This window comes from Ambystoma mexicanum, chromosome 6p (genome assembly GCF_040938575.1).
Source record: "Ambystoma mexicanum isolate Mex_15411 chromosome 6p, UKY_AmexF1_1, whole genome shotgun sequence".
Classification (NCBI taxonomy): domain Eukaryota; kingdom Metazoa; phylum Chordata; class Amphibia; order Caudata; family Ambystomatidae; genus Ambystoma; species Ambystoma mexicanum.
In genome coordinates this window covers 1,498,949,101-1,498,964,662 of record NC_090935.1, presented here as the reverse complement: position 1 = coordinate 1,498,964,662, position 15,562 = coordinate 1,498,949,101, and the positions used below count along the sequence as shown (strand labels likewise).

Below are 15,562 nucleotides of genomic sequence, written 5' to 3'. Positions count from 1 at the left end.
CAGGAACTTGCTTTGTGCCATATGAAACTCCAAAAGGAGTAACTTCGTCTTCCTCTGAGCCAGATTCCTCATAAATTGAGGACATGGACTTAAAAAAGTCTGATCTGGACAACAGAGTGAATCTTCTTTCTTCCTCTACCATACGTGTCGAAGAAATAGAGAAATCCTTCAAAGTTGTGGAAGGAATCTTCGATGACTTCGACACGGGCTTCGAGGTTGTTTTTGGTTTCGATGCCGAAACGGTCTACGCCGTCGAAATCGTCAAAGCCTTCGATGACTTATGTTTTTTATATGGCACCGGAGAGGTGCTCGACTCTCGAAGAGTCCTCGACGACTTGGCGTCGACTCCAGTTTTTCGAGTATCCTGGACACTACCAGTTTTTACCACCGTAGTCTTGGACTTCCCTTTGTCGTCCAATGGAGTGACTTTAGGGGTATGGCTTTTCTGAGGTTCATTTGAGGGGGTCGGGCCGCATTCTTGAATACCTCCATCATCTTTTTACGAAATTCTTGCCATTTTATGGGAGAATCCAATTTTGTCGGACATCGAATTTCTTCGGTCGACTCTGAAGATGATGAGGGAGATCTACGTCTCCTCTTCATTTTTTTGGACGAGGAAGAAGAGTGTCTCGATCTACTCCTAGATCGAGATCTCTTGGAGTGCCTATGGCGATCAGATTCCTTCGAATCAGTCGCTTTATGTTTTTTGGACGTAGCCTTCTTAGAGGCTTCCCTCCCCACCGACAGTTTACCTCTCCTCTCACGAAGAACTTTCTCGGTCATGGATTGGCAGGAACCACAGTCGTCAGTCTGGTGACTGGAACCGAGACACCAGAGACAAACCCAGTGAGGATCCGTGATCGACATTTTTGATCCACAATCTACGCACTTCTGGAACCCTGTCTTGGGTGTCGAAGGAGTCGAAGATGATGACATTTTCTTCACAGAAAATCTCAAGCGCGCCGTTCTCGATAGCGAAGCGATTGGAAAAACGGAACTGAAGCAACGGGCGCGGCTCAAGCTATTTATACCATCGGTGACGTCGACAGAGTACGGAGTCCGTCGAGGGACAATCGACGCCACGACCTCGAGCACAGCACCCTCTACCGAGAGAATTTTTTTTTCCGAAGCAGCGAAGCTGGAGATAACGAATTATCATAAGATGAGGAATACGTGGGAGGACACAATCCATTCGAAGAAGGCAGATTTAGAAAGAGGCTGTTTCAATAGTCCAGCCTGGAGAGAACCAGCGCTCTTGAGACAGTGAGCATCTGAGGGAAGGAGAGGAAAGCAAGAATACCTCTGAGGAGGTGCAGCTGGTAGTGTGACTTTTTAGAGACGCCAGAGATGTGAGGGGAGAAAGAGTGTGGAGTCGAAGATGACCCCCGGGTTCTTAGCCTTGCAGGTGGGAGCAGGAAGAGGGCCAAGAGAGGCCGGCCAGAGAGCTACCGGAAAGGAGGGAGTGGGTGTGCCGATGAGGAGAATCTCAGTCTTACTGGCATTAAGGCAGAGGTAATTGGCGGCACACCACTCCTGGAAAGCAGACAGTCAGTCAGAGATGAGGGACGGGGAAGAGGTGGCCGAAGGTAGCCTGAAAGTGAGCGGAGTGTCATCCGCATAGCACTGAAAGTTGGGGCAGAGAGCGGCAATGCAGTGGGCAAGGAGTGACAGGTATTGGTTGAACAGCCAGGGAGAGAGGTTAGACCCCTGGGGGACACCACAGGTAGAGAAAAAGATAGAGGAAGGACCCAAGTTGGACCTGGGAGGGTCGGTCAGAGAGGAAGGAAGTTAAGTGGAGACTCATCCCTCCTGTCGGTGGATGCCGAAAAGGTAGTGCTCGTAAAGTTTGGAATAGGGGAAATGCTCCTAAGAGGGATAATGGCATTCTAAGCATCCCCAATAGCATGTGATGCAGTCAATGGCGGATATTCATGCTGGTTCAAACTGGGAAGGGGAACTAGACCGGGCTGCCCCCTCTCCCAAACACTGTTCACACTCTCTATAGAACCTCTCACCCAGAAGATCAGAGCTGACCCAAATGTGGTGGATTATCGGTCGGTGGGGGTGAATATATAGTTGCATTATACACTTATGACATGCTACTTACTACATATAAGAGACCCCCTGAACACTATACCCGCAGTGATCCAACCGATTGAACAATATGGCTCTATGGCGGGCCTAAAAATTAACAGATCCAAATCAGTGCTTTCCCCCCTAGACATGAAAAGGGACGGGGAAATAGGAAGGTTCACATCACTAGGGATGCAGATCAGCCTGAACACAATGAAATACCTGGGTATACATGTCACAAGGGACATTGGAAAGCTATTAGAGGCAAACAAACAGCCCCCACCCCTCCCGATGGCTAGAAAAAAGTGGACTCCCTAAAATAGCAGAAGCTAACAATACCTTGGCTGGGTTGCCTCAATGCTCTAAAAATGGTGGTTCTCCCAAGGATCCTTTATGTGTTTCAAATGCTCCCCATCCGGTTCCCGGACTCATTCTTCCGAGAGATTCAGAGCTTCCTCCTAAGGGTCCTGTGGCAGGGGAGAAAGGTGAGGTTCCCCAGTGCTATCTTGGTACTACTCAAGGTTAAGGGAGGAGTGGGCCTTCCAGACATGAAACTATTATAAAGCTGCTCAACTTTAGTCATGATACCTCACCTCCGGTCCCAATGTGACCTACAGTGGATTGCGCTGGACAACTTGCAGTTGCACCCTGCCACAGTGGGTGAAATCTAGCCATGCAAAAATATCGCCGAAAAATGGCCGTTTTTTGTGGCAACATTATTGCATGGAACATGTGGGGGACACCCCCGCAACCCCCAAATGTGTTTTTTTTTGTAAATATTTTTTTTTTGCCCCCGTCCCCATATATATGGTCACCCATATAATATCGCCACAACCTTTTCCGGGCGATATTATTTACGGCGACCATATATATATGGGGATAATATTACCTGATACCCTCCTGAGTAGGATCCGTGAGCACCCTAATGTAGGGATTATATGGGACATTTGGAGACAAGGGGTGGACATGAAGGAAGGGGGTGACTACATGGCCATCACCTCTGGGGCATCTCTGGGTACCGGGAGTGAGGGACGCAATACCGAACTCTGAAAGATTCCAGAAGTGGTACGAAGCGGGGCTTGAAATAATAGGACAGTTCTGGAGGGAGGGTAACTTCATCACCATAATCGAGCGAGAGGCGGCGCTGGGCATAGGCGAGCATTCTGTGTTCTCTTATTTACAACTTAAAGGGTTCCTCACAGGAAGGGATCTCAAGGAAAAGATAGAGTGACCTCACACACTTCGAAGCACTCCTAGATAAGAAGACGGAAATGAGAGGGCTGATTTCGGCAATGTATGGTTCCTTGGTTGGGTCGAGCAGCGGCTCCACAGAGAAACTGAGGGGACAATGGGAACGGAATGTGGGATCCAGTATTGATCCGGACCTCTGGTACAGACTCAGCAGGGGGGTAGCTCAGACATCAATTTCCTGCCAATATAGACTCCACTCCATTAAACTACTCCACAGGCGGCATTATGACCCAGTCAAGCACCCGAAAATGTTTCAAAACTCAAGTCCCATGTGTTGGAGAGGGTGTGGGGAAAGAGCCGACTACTGGCACATGTGGTGGGTGTGACCGAGGGTACAAATCTGCTGGAACAAGGTCCTGGGGTGGATTAAAGACCTAGACGGTATAGCTAGAATCAAATCACCCATGTTGGTTTTGTTTGGTATGGAGGCGGTGGACAGGGAATACATAAGAATCCTGAAAATTGGTGCAGCGTTACTGCTGGCCGCAAGTCCATGTATAGCTACGAAATGGAAAAGTGTGAATCCTCCTAGTAAAAGGGAAAGGACAAATGTAGCAAAAAATGTATACATTATGAAGAGAATCATAGCAGGACTCCATGGACTATCAGGCCCCTGGAGATGGAATGGGCTGAATTCATTGCAAAATACATGGGCCCGGACCCATAGACTGCATGGGTCTTAACAGATGACATGAGTGGGCGGGGGATCCTGAGGGGAGGTTGTGAGACAAACGAGTACACACGGGACTGGGGGACTCATGTCAATTGACCCTAAAAAGTGCTCATCAAATGGGAAGCTAGTAGCCATGGGGCTTAAATATCGACATGTCAAGATGCCTGAAGGTGTGAAGTGGTTTTTGGTGAAGGGGGAAAAGCCGTACCAATGGGGGGAAAGGGGTGGGATGGGAAGAAAAGGGCAGGGGGAAGTCGTCTAATTTTCCCAGTTGACTGTTGTATGCGACTTAAAACTTCAATAAAAATAAAATTTGAAGAACAAAAAAAAGAAGGGGAAATCGGCATACCTTCAAGCACCTTTTCAACCCTCATCGCCTTCCATTAACCACAGTACTCCTGGCCAGAGGTTTTTCTCTTGGATTTTCACTAATACAGCTGCACTTTGCAGTGAATCTAATCTCAAACTAAAAATGAAATGTGGTGAGGCCTACTAATTGTTATGAAGACATCACTTTGCCCCTCTGCCCCCCTTTCCCCATCTTTCGCCCTCATGAAAACCAAAGATGTACAGAGACAATGCCTGCAGTTCCATGACAGTCAACCGAGGGGAAAATATTGCAAAAGAGGATTTAAAAAAAACATCTAAACAGAACTCACAACCCAGAACGTCTCCACTATGGCAGATACGGTAACACATTATGGAAAAGCAATTGGAAAAGTGTTAAAGGACAAACCCATATTTAAGTTATTTAATCTATTTGTTGATGATTTAAATGGCACCAACTGTGAACGTTGGTGACAAAACGTTCTGAAATCGTATGTAAATTGCTGATTTTTCAAACTAGACAGACCCAAACATTTTTTTGTTTTTAATGTTACCTTTTACAAAGGGTTGCAGGGAGAAGAGTGGTGGAAGGGCACCTACAAATTTGGCCCGTTGGGAACCTGCACACACTTAGTGCTGGAGTGATAAATATATAGTGAGTCAGAACAATATGAAATTAAAAAAGGACTTTGGCCTTTTTGGCAGTCGTGATTATTAAGCAACTCAAGAGCAAAATCCAGTGATCTGTTTGCAGAACTATTACATACTATTGTTGGCAAGTATTTGCATTTTTTTAGTCATTTTAGTTGGATTTTACTATGAGTAGGGACCACAAGCTCGCCCATAATACCCTATTTTAGGCTACCCGCTAAAGGTTATTGTGAGATAACTTTTCAGAGCGACTGAAATCCTATTACTTGTTTTCAAAGAGGATTCTGTAACTTTGATGAAAGGACTATTGTAATCAGTGTTGGCGCTAATGAAGTCAACTGGTTTGTACATGTTCATGCATTTTTAAATTAAAATCTCCCTAGGTTTCATTTCATAATACCTACTTAAGAAAAAACACATTCATGTGATATGAAGCACCAGCTATACCAGAAGTACTTTTTCTTTCAATTAAGTCATATCCCATAGAAATAGTCCATGAAATATACAGACATGACTAGCGACACTGAAAAATAACAAATGCTAGAAAGAGAAGTCCAGAAATACAATACATTCATACAACCCAAACAACATTAATTTACACGAAAAAACAGAAGCCACTGCTGTTCAGAGTACCAGTTGGAGCAACACGAGCATTAAAGCACCTACAACTTTTCATACTTCCTCATCAAACTATGAGGACGTCATGTCATGTCGTTGGTCTTGTAAACCTTGTATTTATCTTTGTTCTTTGCTCTACTGCTTCCTAGCTATGGTTCTGCTATATAAATACCATACATACACATATGAACTTTGTATTTACCATGGTGGAGTGGTTTGTGGTTGCAGATATCCTTAATAAGTGCATCCAGATTGTCAACTATCTGTTCACAAGGCATATCCAGCTGAAAAGAAACACAAAATAGAAAATAAACAATTAGCTATTTATTTTTGCAATTGTGTACATGCAATCACGGTCAATATTATACTCAACCCCTTAACTGTGCAGGGTTTTAGCTCCCAGTGCTGAGCCCGTTTTGGGAAATTTCAGTATGTCGAATTCAATACCTTGTAACATTTTTTCTAGGAGTGATATCCTGGCCAAATGTGCACTCTTTTCTTCCCACATGTAGGCGGTCATAATACCACCAAGGATTTGTTGTTTGTTGTAGGGGTGTGTGAGAAAGTAACAAAAAAGTTACCACATTATGTGTTTTTTCAGAAATGCCCATAAAAATGATGTACAAAGAAGCTTTTGGGTTTTTTTCTTGTAAGAGCTTGGAACACATGGTTTTCAGTTCAGAATTGCCATTGTTCAAGCTTTCAAGAACAGGTTGAGTGGAAACAAAAAAAAACATTTTGCATAAGGTTACCATCAGTTTTGAGAGTGGTAGGCATTTTTTCCCTTTTTTTCTCACTAGTGCATTCTTGGATGAAATGGAAGAGGAGGGTAGTAAAGCTCAATGGGAACACAGAAATGCATACATTTCTGAAAACTAGACGAGATTCCAAGTTCAGGAAGGGGTCATTTGCACAGGTCAGGCAACAATTATGTACCTAAAATTCCCAATCGTTTGGGCAAAAATTGGAAACAAATGTATGTGCTGGACATGTTTGCACTTGTAAGACAATGGCTTCTGTGAATATTGGGAAAAGCAATGCACCGCTACATTCCCCCTATACTTCTAGTTAGGAAATCACACATTTCTCTTAATGTTTCACAAAACAAGCAATACCACGAGCCAAAAACTGGGCCATGGTACACAGGACTTTTATGCGTACTGCCTAAACCGACGTACTTAACATTTCAAATTAAGGAAAACGAATGTGGTGAAGAATGGCAAGCATACATTTTTTGAAAGGGCACAGGCAGACCTTTTGAAGGATTGGTGACTTGCACAAGCTACAAAAGCATACAGTGCCTAAAGCAGCGACTAAATGTCGGTCACATTTGGGAAATGAAAGGGTTGTGTAACAACGTTTTCATACATTTCCTACTGCACTTTATCAAAAACAAGAGAAACCAACAAATATCCTACCTTCCCACAGGTGTCCTGATAAAAATGATACCTCACATATGTGGGTGCACTAACCTGGATGCAAAGAGAAAAGGCTAAACCACTAGTACATCAAACGCCCTGGGGATAACTGGATTTGGCTTTGCAGACAACGCACATATTTGAGCCTGGGGTGTTGCAGCCACCAAGGAAAACAGGGAACCTGCTGCATTTCTAAAAAGAAGGCATCCGTGGGAATCCAAAGATGTCAGACTAGCGCAAATCGCCCTATATTTTATTACCCATAAGGCCTGGAAAATTACAAAATGTAGTGAAAAAACGCAATTTACAGACATTTTCCACGAGGAAACCACCTAAACACGCCAGCAACAACAAATCTCCTACGTTTCTACAGGAGTCCCGACGAAAACGGTACCTCACATGTGTGGGTGCATTTACCTGGGCGCAAAAGGAAACGTTTAAACCACTGGTACATCAAACACTATGGGAAGACCACATTTTCGCTGTATTTGGCTTTGTGGACAACCCACACATTTGAGCCTGGGGTGTCACAGCCACCAAGGAAAACAGGGAACCCTATGCATTTCTGAAAAGAAGACACCTGTGGGAATCCAAAGAGGTGTGACTTGCGTAAATCGCTTCCGAATTTATTACCCACAAGGCCCAGAAAAGTACAAAACGTAGGGGGGGGGGGACACAAAACACAATTTTCAGACATTTGCCACCAGGAAACCACTGAAACACACTGGCAACAACACATATCCTACCTTCCCACGTTCCCACAGGTATCCTGACAAAAATGGTACCGTAGGTGTGCTTACTTGAGCAGAAAAGAAAAAGGGTCCACCATCCCCAATTCCAGCAGCAGTCCCACCAGGGAGCCTCGACAGGGTCACCATACCTCCAGAGAGGGAAAAGCTACACCAAAGTGCTTGGGTGCCTGTCTCCAATGTGGGTTGATCGACCACAAGTCAAGCCGTGGTCGCAGGGAGCTCCGGTAGGGTCCCCATCCCTCCCGGAGGGAAAAACTGTAACGCAGCCCAGCCAGAGCTCTAGAATGGCTGGAGGTGATTGTCTCGGCCTTGGGCACCTGTCTCCCATGGGGTTCGACTGTCCCCAAGTCCAGCAGCGGTCCCAGGAAGCCCCAGCAGGGTGCCCATCTGTCATGATCACAGGACCGTTCCATAGGTCTTCCCCCAAAAGGTCTTGGGCTGCTGTGTATCATTCCTGGGCTATGAGTAGGGAGAACCCAGTGGCCAATTGTGATTCAGACTATCCCGCTTTACTCAACATGGCCGCCAGGCAGCCGTCCCTTAATACTGCGGAGCATTCCAGTAGTACAGGCTCTGCGAGTATTTAAGCCCCTCCCCTCGCTGGAGCTGCGCTTCGCGTCCTCTTGCTGTTAGCGGACACTTACCTCAGCTCATTTACTGACAGGAATTTCTTGCCCTTAGTTTTCCCTTTTGTCATTGAAAATTCCAGTGCCTGTGTCACTCTCAGTTCACATTTGTTGTAGATTTCCTAGTTCCCACTTGAATTCCGTCAGTTCAGTTTCCGAGGGTCCGGTGAGGAGGAGCGTTCTTCTGTCAGGAATTAACAGGAGAAGCTGTCCGTGTCGTTTCTTCTCACCGCAAGTACAGTTTCTTGTGAAGCATTATTTTGGCATCTAGCTTTCTCGTTAGCCTGTTTGGTTAGTAAGCAAGCTTTTAGTCGCTCGTGTCACTAGGAATTTACTGTGGCTGTGGTATAGCACATTAATTGTTTATTCCATAGTTGGGCAGTCTAGTCACAGCAGCTTATTTGTTTTACATGGTTTGTTCACACACACGTAGGAACATACAGTACATGTAGAGTCCCACCTTGTTGGTTCCCTGAGTCCCTCTGGTGTTATTGGAGGAAAATAATGGGCTTGGTGCATTGCTTGACAGAGGTGTCTGGTTAACATTGTGTGTATGAGCAAAGCACTCTCGTACTCTAGTAAATGTTTCAGTAACATTCCCTTCAGATTAGGAGCGATTTCCTCCTCATGTTCTTGGCACCTAGCGTCTCTCAGTCAGTGAACCTTTTCCAGCATACAACTTACCTCCTGAGGCATTAGTACTCCCGTAGCCCTTCCATTCGAGTTGGTTCCTTTTCCCGTTCTCATTCAATCCCATCGTCAGGACTTGCGCCCCTGCACAGATGCAGGACGGATAGCTCATCAAATCATAATAAGAGGTGAGCAGGGCGAACTCAGTGGGAAGGAGTGTTGGTTGGTGAGTAGACAATTCTCAGTTATCTTAGATTCCATTGTTGACTGGTTGTTCAATTCCACAGATTCTCAACTCATAGAACTCTAAACAGGGAAGTAGTGAGAGAACCACGCACCCCGAGAAGAATAGTAGAGGTGCTCCCGCGGAGCCTAAGGTAAGCGTTACACCATCCATCCCTGGTGGGGAAAGCTGTAACAGCCAAGCCAGAGCTCTAACACAGCCGGGGGTGCTGCCCCCGGCCTTGGGTGCCTGTCTCCACTGTGGGTCGACCGACCACGAGTCCAGCGCTGGTCCTAGGGAGCGCTTGCAGGGTCATCATCCCTCCCCAGAGGGAAAAGCTGTAACACGGCAAGAGCTCCAGGACCACTGGGGGTGCTGCCCCCAACCTGGGGCTCCTGTCTCTCATGTGGGTCGATCGTCCCCAAGTCCAGTGGCAGTCATGAGGCAAACCGGCGGGGCCCCAGTTCCTCCCTGGAGGAAAAACCTATAATGCAGCCAGGCTAGAGCTCCAGGATGGTCAGGGGTGATGTCCCCGGCCTTGGGCGCCTGTCTCCCATGTGAGTCGACCGTCCCCAAGTCCAGCGGCAGTCCCAGGGTCACTATCCTTCCCTTGTGGAAAAAGCTGTAACACGGCAGAGGAAGAGCTCCAGGACCGCTGGGGGTGCTGCTCCCAGCCTTGGTCGCCCGTTTCCAATGTGGGTCGACCAACCACAAGTCCAGTGGCAGTCCCAGGGAGCCCTTACAGGGTCATCATCCCTCCCTAGAGGGAAAAGCTGTAACACGGCACGAGCTCTAGGATGGCCGGGGGTGCCTGTCTCCCACTTGGGTCGACCGTCCCCAAGCCCAGCGGCCGTCCGTGGGAGCCCCAGCAGGGTCGCCATCCATCATTGGAGGGAAAAGATGTAACGCAGCCCAGCTAGAGCTCCAGGATGGCAGAGGATGCTGCCCGCGGCCTTGGGCACCCGTCTCCAATGTGGGTCGACCGTTGACAAGTCCAGCAGCGGTACCAGGGAGCCCCGGCAGGGACTGCATCCCTCCCCTGAGGGAAAAACAAAACACAGCATAGCCAGAGCTCCAGGACAGCCAAGGGTACTGCCCCTGCCTTGGGCGTCTGCCTCCCATGTGGGTCGACCGTCCCAAAGCCCAGCAGTGGTCCCAGAGAGGCCCAGCGGTGGGGTCCCAGCAGGGTCCCCATCCCCCCACGGAGGGAAAATCTCTAACGTGGCCCAGCCAGCGATCCAAAACGGCTGGGGGTACTGCAACGGGCAAAATAGCCCACCAAACTCGTTTCCCTGTTGGCTTAGTGCTCCTTACAGCTTCCGAGGGTTAGAAAAATGGGACCAGACCCTCTATACTGCCCCCGCGGGGAAGCAGAAATGATCTGCCCCTCCATGGGGGTCTTGAGGGGGCGAACTAATTATCCCCCAAAGAAGGCAAAACATGCCATCTTGTTGGCATTTTGTGGGGGCTGATTGGCCTGGGCCCCCACCCCAAGATCATATTCCTAAAGCCCTCCCTATCATTTACACATTTTTTAAAAGGGAACAAAAAAAAATGTGTCTCATTTTGATGCTCATTTTATTTAGAGTGCCCAAATCCTTTATCCCCTTCATTGCTAAGGAACCTCTATCCCACACATACACACAGTGGGCCCTTTCTTACATTTGTCACGTCAGTGCCACGGGAAAAACAAGTGGCACCCATTGTGGACTAATTGGGACTCGAAATTCATCAATATAAATCAGCCCCGGACAATGCGTATTCATATTTCTGTCTTACATTCCCTTTCCAGCTCTTTGGTACTTCCCCATTTCATTTCACAAGCTACATATCCCATAATGCACCTTTTGGCAGTCCTCATTAGCTAGCAGCTATTCCTATGCAGCAGTCTGAGAAATACAACACCCAGGGCAGTGGGCGTTCGACAGCCTAAGCATGATGGCCGCTGCCTGACGCAGCTCTGTCTTACACGAGCAGGCCTGCAAGCTTTACACCCCCTGGGGTGCTTCTTTTGCTGGATGTGAACGCAGCCCTGAGTGGCATTCGGCTGGGCTAGCCCCTGGGCGAATTTGGGATCGTTCCACCCTCGGATGGCAGAAGGTGATGACCACTCTTGTCGAAGTGAGCAGCCGCAGCACACAACTGGCTCAGCAAGATCGTGGGATGCGTGATAGCTTCAATGCTCCCGGCATGGTCTAGGATGTGACCCGCTCCTTGCTCGGTTGGCTGAGTCCCTGTGCCGATGCACTGCCCCTCCAGTCTGCCACGGCAGATGTAGTGACTCTGACACAGATAAACCCACAGAGGACGCAGCTCTCATAATTGGGGCGCAGACAGGCTGCAGCTTGTCACCTGCTGCGGCACCGGCCCACATCTCTCGGAGTGCGGGCGGGAACCTCTGGAGGCCCGACTTTGCCGCTCTGCTCCTTATGAATGAAGGAAGTGGCCCGAGGATAGCCACATGGGTGCCATTGAACGCCACTGCAAGAATCACTTGAATGCTTGGTGCCTCGAAGCATAATCGGGCATGGCTGATGGCAGCCAACGACACGATATTGAGATATTCCTGTAATTAGCCCTTGATCGACTGTTGGTGTGCGTGAGGTAGCATCTTGCTCCTGGGCCTGGAGGACGATTGCACCAACACAGGCCATGCTGCACTCTGAATCATCATAACAAGGAAGCCCCATGCTCTGCTACAGAGGTTTGGTCTATATCGTACATTTAGAACGCTTATTTTATTACAAGAACTACACAAGGACAAGAAATCTTGAAAGCTCCATTTTACAACACAACTAAATCGTAACATACAGTAATATTACTCCCAGTGCAACAAAAGAAATCGAAAAACACAAAAAGGAAGATCCGTTGCAAGGATCAAAAAAGGCATGCAGTAACGTTTATAGCTCACAATACATGTTCTTCACTGATCCATGCATTGGGCCGTGTAGATTGTCCCACGTGCAACAGGAATGAAAGGCATTTGAAAAGACACCCTGTCGAACACACTCAAATGTATGATACTGAAGGGCTGCTAATTTTTGGTCTTTAATGCGTTTTAAGTTGTTGTTGCTTCTTTGTCTTCTTTTTACATTTCTTTTGAGGTCCCTCAATATTGGATCGTGTAAGAGTGTTATCAATGACACTCCGCTGAGTTTCTAGTTCAATTACAATGTTTGTCTCTGCATCCGAGTCGATTTCGTTAGCATATAGTTCTGACACAATGCGTGCTTCAGCAGAATTAATCCCATGTTTCCATGTGGTTTCTCAGCCTGTTCCATGAGAAGCTGCTCTGCGTAGCATACGATAGTATTGTGTGCCGGTATTTCATTGTGCATGCTGCTGCAGAGCTTAATTAAAGCCTTCGGCGTGATGTCCAAGGCATGCACCAGTGTTTTAGTGGTGGCAGCAACGTGGGTGTTGATGTCAGAAGACTGGAGATGGCACTAACAGTAAGAAGTTGGATGGCAGGTGTTAACTCCAGACTCAAATTTAGGCTTTTGTTGGGCTTAAGAGTGTAAGTCGTTTGCTTTTTCTATTTGGTTATCTCCGTTTTCCCAAATTGTGCCCGATTCTTTTCTTTCACAGCCACCTCCGTCACCAAGCTGTTACACAACTCTAATAGCGTGTTATTCACATGCTGCTCAGAGATTTCCATCAAGGACTGAACAGGGGAGTTATTTTCCCTTGAACTGTCAGGACTGGGGGGGGGGGGGTGCTCATTTACCTCCATCTCCGCCTCAAGCATGATCACAGGGTCAAAAGGCGGTTGGTTCATGGTATGTAGATTGTAACAGGGTCGGGCGGCCGTCGTGTGCAGCAGGTAGATGGGACAAGGTCAAAAGAATACGCAATGAAGACGGAATTGCACAGGCGAAAAAGAAGACCTAGAAAGAAGGGCACTTCAGTACCAATCAAGGCACTGACCTGCCGCTAGGATTAACCTACCGTGGCCTTTTGTTGGCACCCGAAAAGAGAATGGCACAGCGGAATGCCATCACTTGCTTGTCCACCACTTTGAGCACGCTTTGAGGGTAAGTCTGACGAAATATCCTTTGAGTCAGCTGGGCCGGAGTCACTGTTCTCGCATGTCCACTGGGGCCCAGCGTGCTGCAACTGTAACACTGCACACTCTGCTCACACGCCAAACGCTCCCAGTGCATCTTTGCAGAGTCAGGTCCATCAGCTGCTCCACCCACCAGTGATTATTGACACACAAGACAGAATGATGCTGCAACTTTACACACTGACGACACACTGCCCTAATTATAAACATTATGCAGAACAGCATTCAGCTGATTTTGCCAATTGAACCACCTTCTCTGCATGCATCAAAAAAAATCTTAAGGATGATTTGGTTTGTTCCAATTACGCTTCTAAACAACTTATCCATTGTGAAAAGATACAACAATGATATTCAATTCAGTACCTTTTTTTAAGGTGTCTGGATGATTGAGGCTAGTTATAGTGTTCTCAGAAACATTCCTGAGTCACTGATGCTCTTTCCTGAGTTAGTAGCTGGGCAACATTTTCCTCACTTCGCCTCCTTGGTTGAGGCCTCCACCTTTCGTATTCTGCTTCCCTCTAGGGCAGAATACGGTTGCAGGTTCAAATGCCACAGTGGTGCCAGCTGCGGCTTTCAACAGCAAAGTTACATTGATGATTCCCAGATGGGACAGTGGCGATTTCTCAGCTCCTCGTGGATAGCTCAGGCCAGTTTCACTGTAGCAGGCTTCAGGGCACAGGGGAGCACAGCAGCAAGGCACCTGCGCAGTTCGTCACCATGGCTAGGCGACAGTACCTGCGTGTACTCCGGTTCGGGCGCTCTCTCTTTATTCCAGACCTGGGAATGCCAAGTGTACGAAATTCGGTGTGAGAGTGCCGTGAACACAGAGCTTGCCTTGTACCAAGTTTCAAGGGTCTCCTCGAAACAGCGGCGGTGTTAGAGCAAAGGTCCTGCGCAAGATGGTCAGGCCACTGGTTGGCCAAAGGACACTTCCGAGAAGGCTTACTTGCAGGGTTTGATGAAGGTGCCAAGAATAGTTGGTCCCACTATTCCAATGTGTCGATGCGTCTTCGCAGACTTACTAGTTCGATCAGATGCAGAGGGGTCCAGCGGGACAACAGCGGGCTCAGAGTGCCAAACCTTCCAGCTGGTCAACAGTGGTTCCTCGACTCGGCTTCTTAGTTTCAGGATACTTGGATCCTATCCTAGGTTCAGTGAGAACTCGAGAGATCGACCCGGTGTGGGGCCTTCTCTTTTCCAGAATCTCCTTCGCGCCAAAACGAAGACGACGCAATGGGGGATCTGCTCACATACTGGCACACCAGACGTGGACCAATCAGAATGGCCACACACGGGCCACGGTGGTTTCAGTCATTCAAAGCACACCAGGCTCTCTGGCACCTAGGATGTGTATCAGAACTAGACAGCCCAGCCCACATCCTGAAAGCACCCACGCCAGGCATGCCGAAGCCCGCGAAAGCTTGGCGTTTCATGGAAGAATGCATGCCCAAATAAGGACAGACTCAGATCGGCTCGACCTGGGGAAGGCAAAGGGGCAAGATGGCCAAAGGACAGGACAAAGAACCTTGTGGCATGGCCATTTTGGAGCCAGGCCACCTTCCTGTGCCAACCACGGTAAACACGGTTTGCATGGCAAGAAAGGGTTAAAAATACGCAAAAGATAAGCAGCCACTAGCCCTATCAAAGGCACACCTGCACTTCTCCTAAAAAATCCTTTGAGGGAGTCTTGGGCCTTTGGAAATGAAAGGAAGACCCAAGCGCACTGTACTGTAAGGTACATTGTGCACTTGTAACATGTTGCAGAAAAGTTGCAACATTGGAAAGGACTAAGGGAAACAAAGTCTCCCAGTACTGACTGTCTTTAAGGGCATGTCAGTTTCCACATTAAAAAAGTGAGCGAAAGCCCAGTGGAGTGCAGCCAAAGGCTGTGCTTCACTGGCAAAGTCAGACTATGGTGTTTAAACAGCAGCAAAAAGTTGGGAGGGTACACAAATGGAGGGAAAACTACACATAAATGGGAATCTTTCCTAACAACCACTATGTAACTCATCTCCCCTAGCTTCTCTAACTGCTACACTATCACCTATCCTCCCCTCTATCACCAAGTCTGGAAGAAAAAAGCTTGAAAAAGATATGCTGCCCACTAACCCTGGCCTACCTATCACAGACCCCTATGGCAGCGCACCTTCCAGACAGATCTTTACTGATATCCTCTTTTCTGTCCCCTCTCCAGATCTATGGACTCCTCATCTCTACTCTCTCATCCTCACCCATTAATGGTGGTACTAAATGG

General features: G+C 47.7%; 1 protein-coding gene across 2 annotated transcripts in view; it reads right to left on the bottom strand.

The window, feature by feature from the left end:
* MRPL1 (mitochondrial ribosomal protein L1) overlaps positions 1–15,562 on the bottom strand; it is a 658,446-nt gene that overhangs the window by 64,069 nt on the left and 578,815 nt on the right. For both annotated transcript variants that reach the window (XM_069626339.1, XM_069626340.1), the window contains one exon: positions 5,796–5,877. In XM_069626339.1, the coding sequence (XP_069482440.1) occupies positions 5,796–5,877 (82 nt within the window). The remainder of the gene's footprint in view (positions 1–5,795; positions 5,878–15,562) is intronic.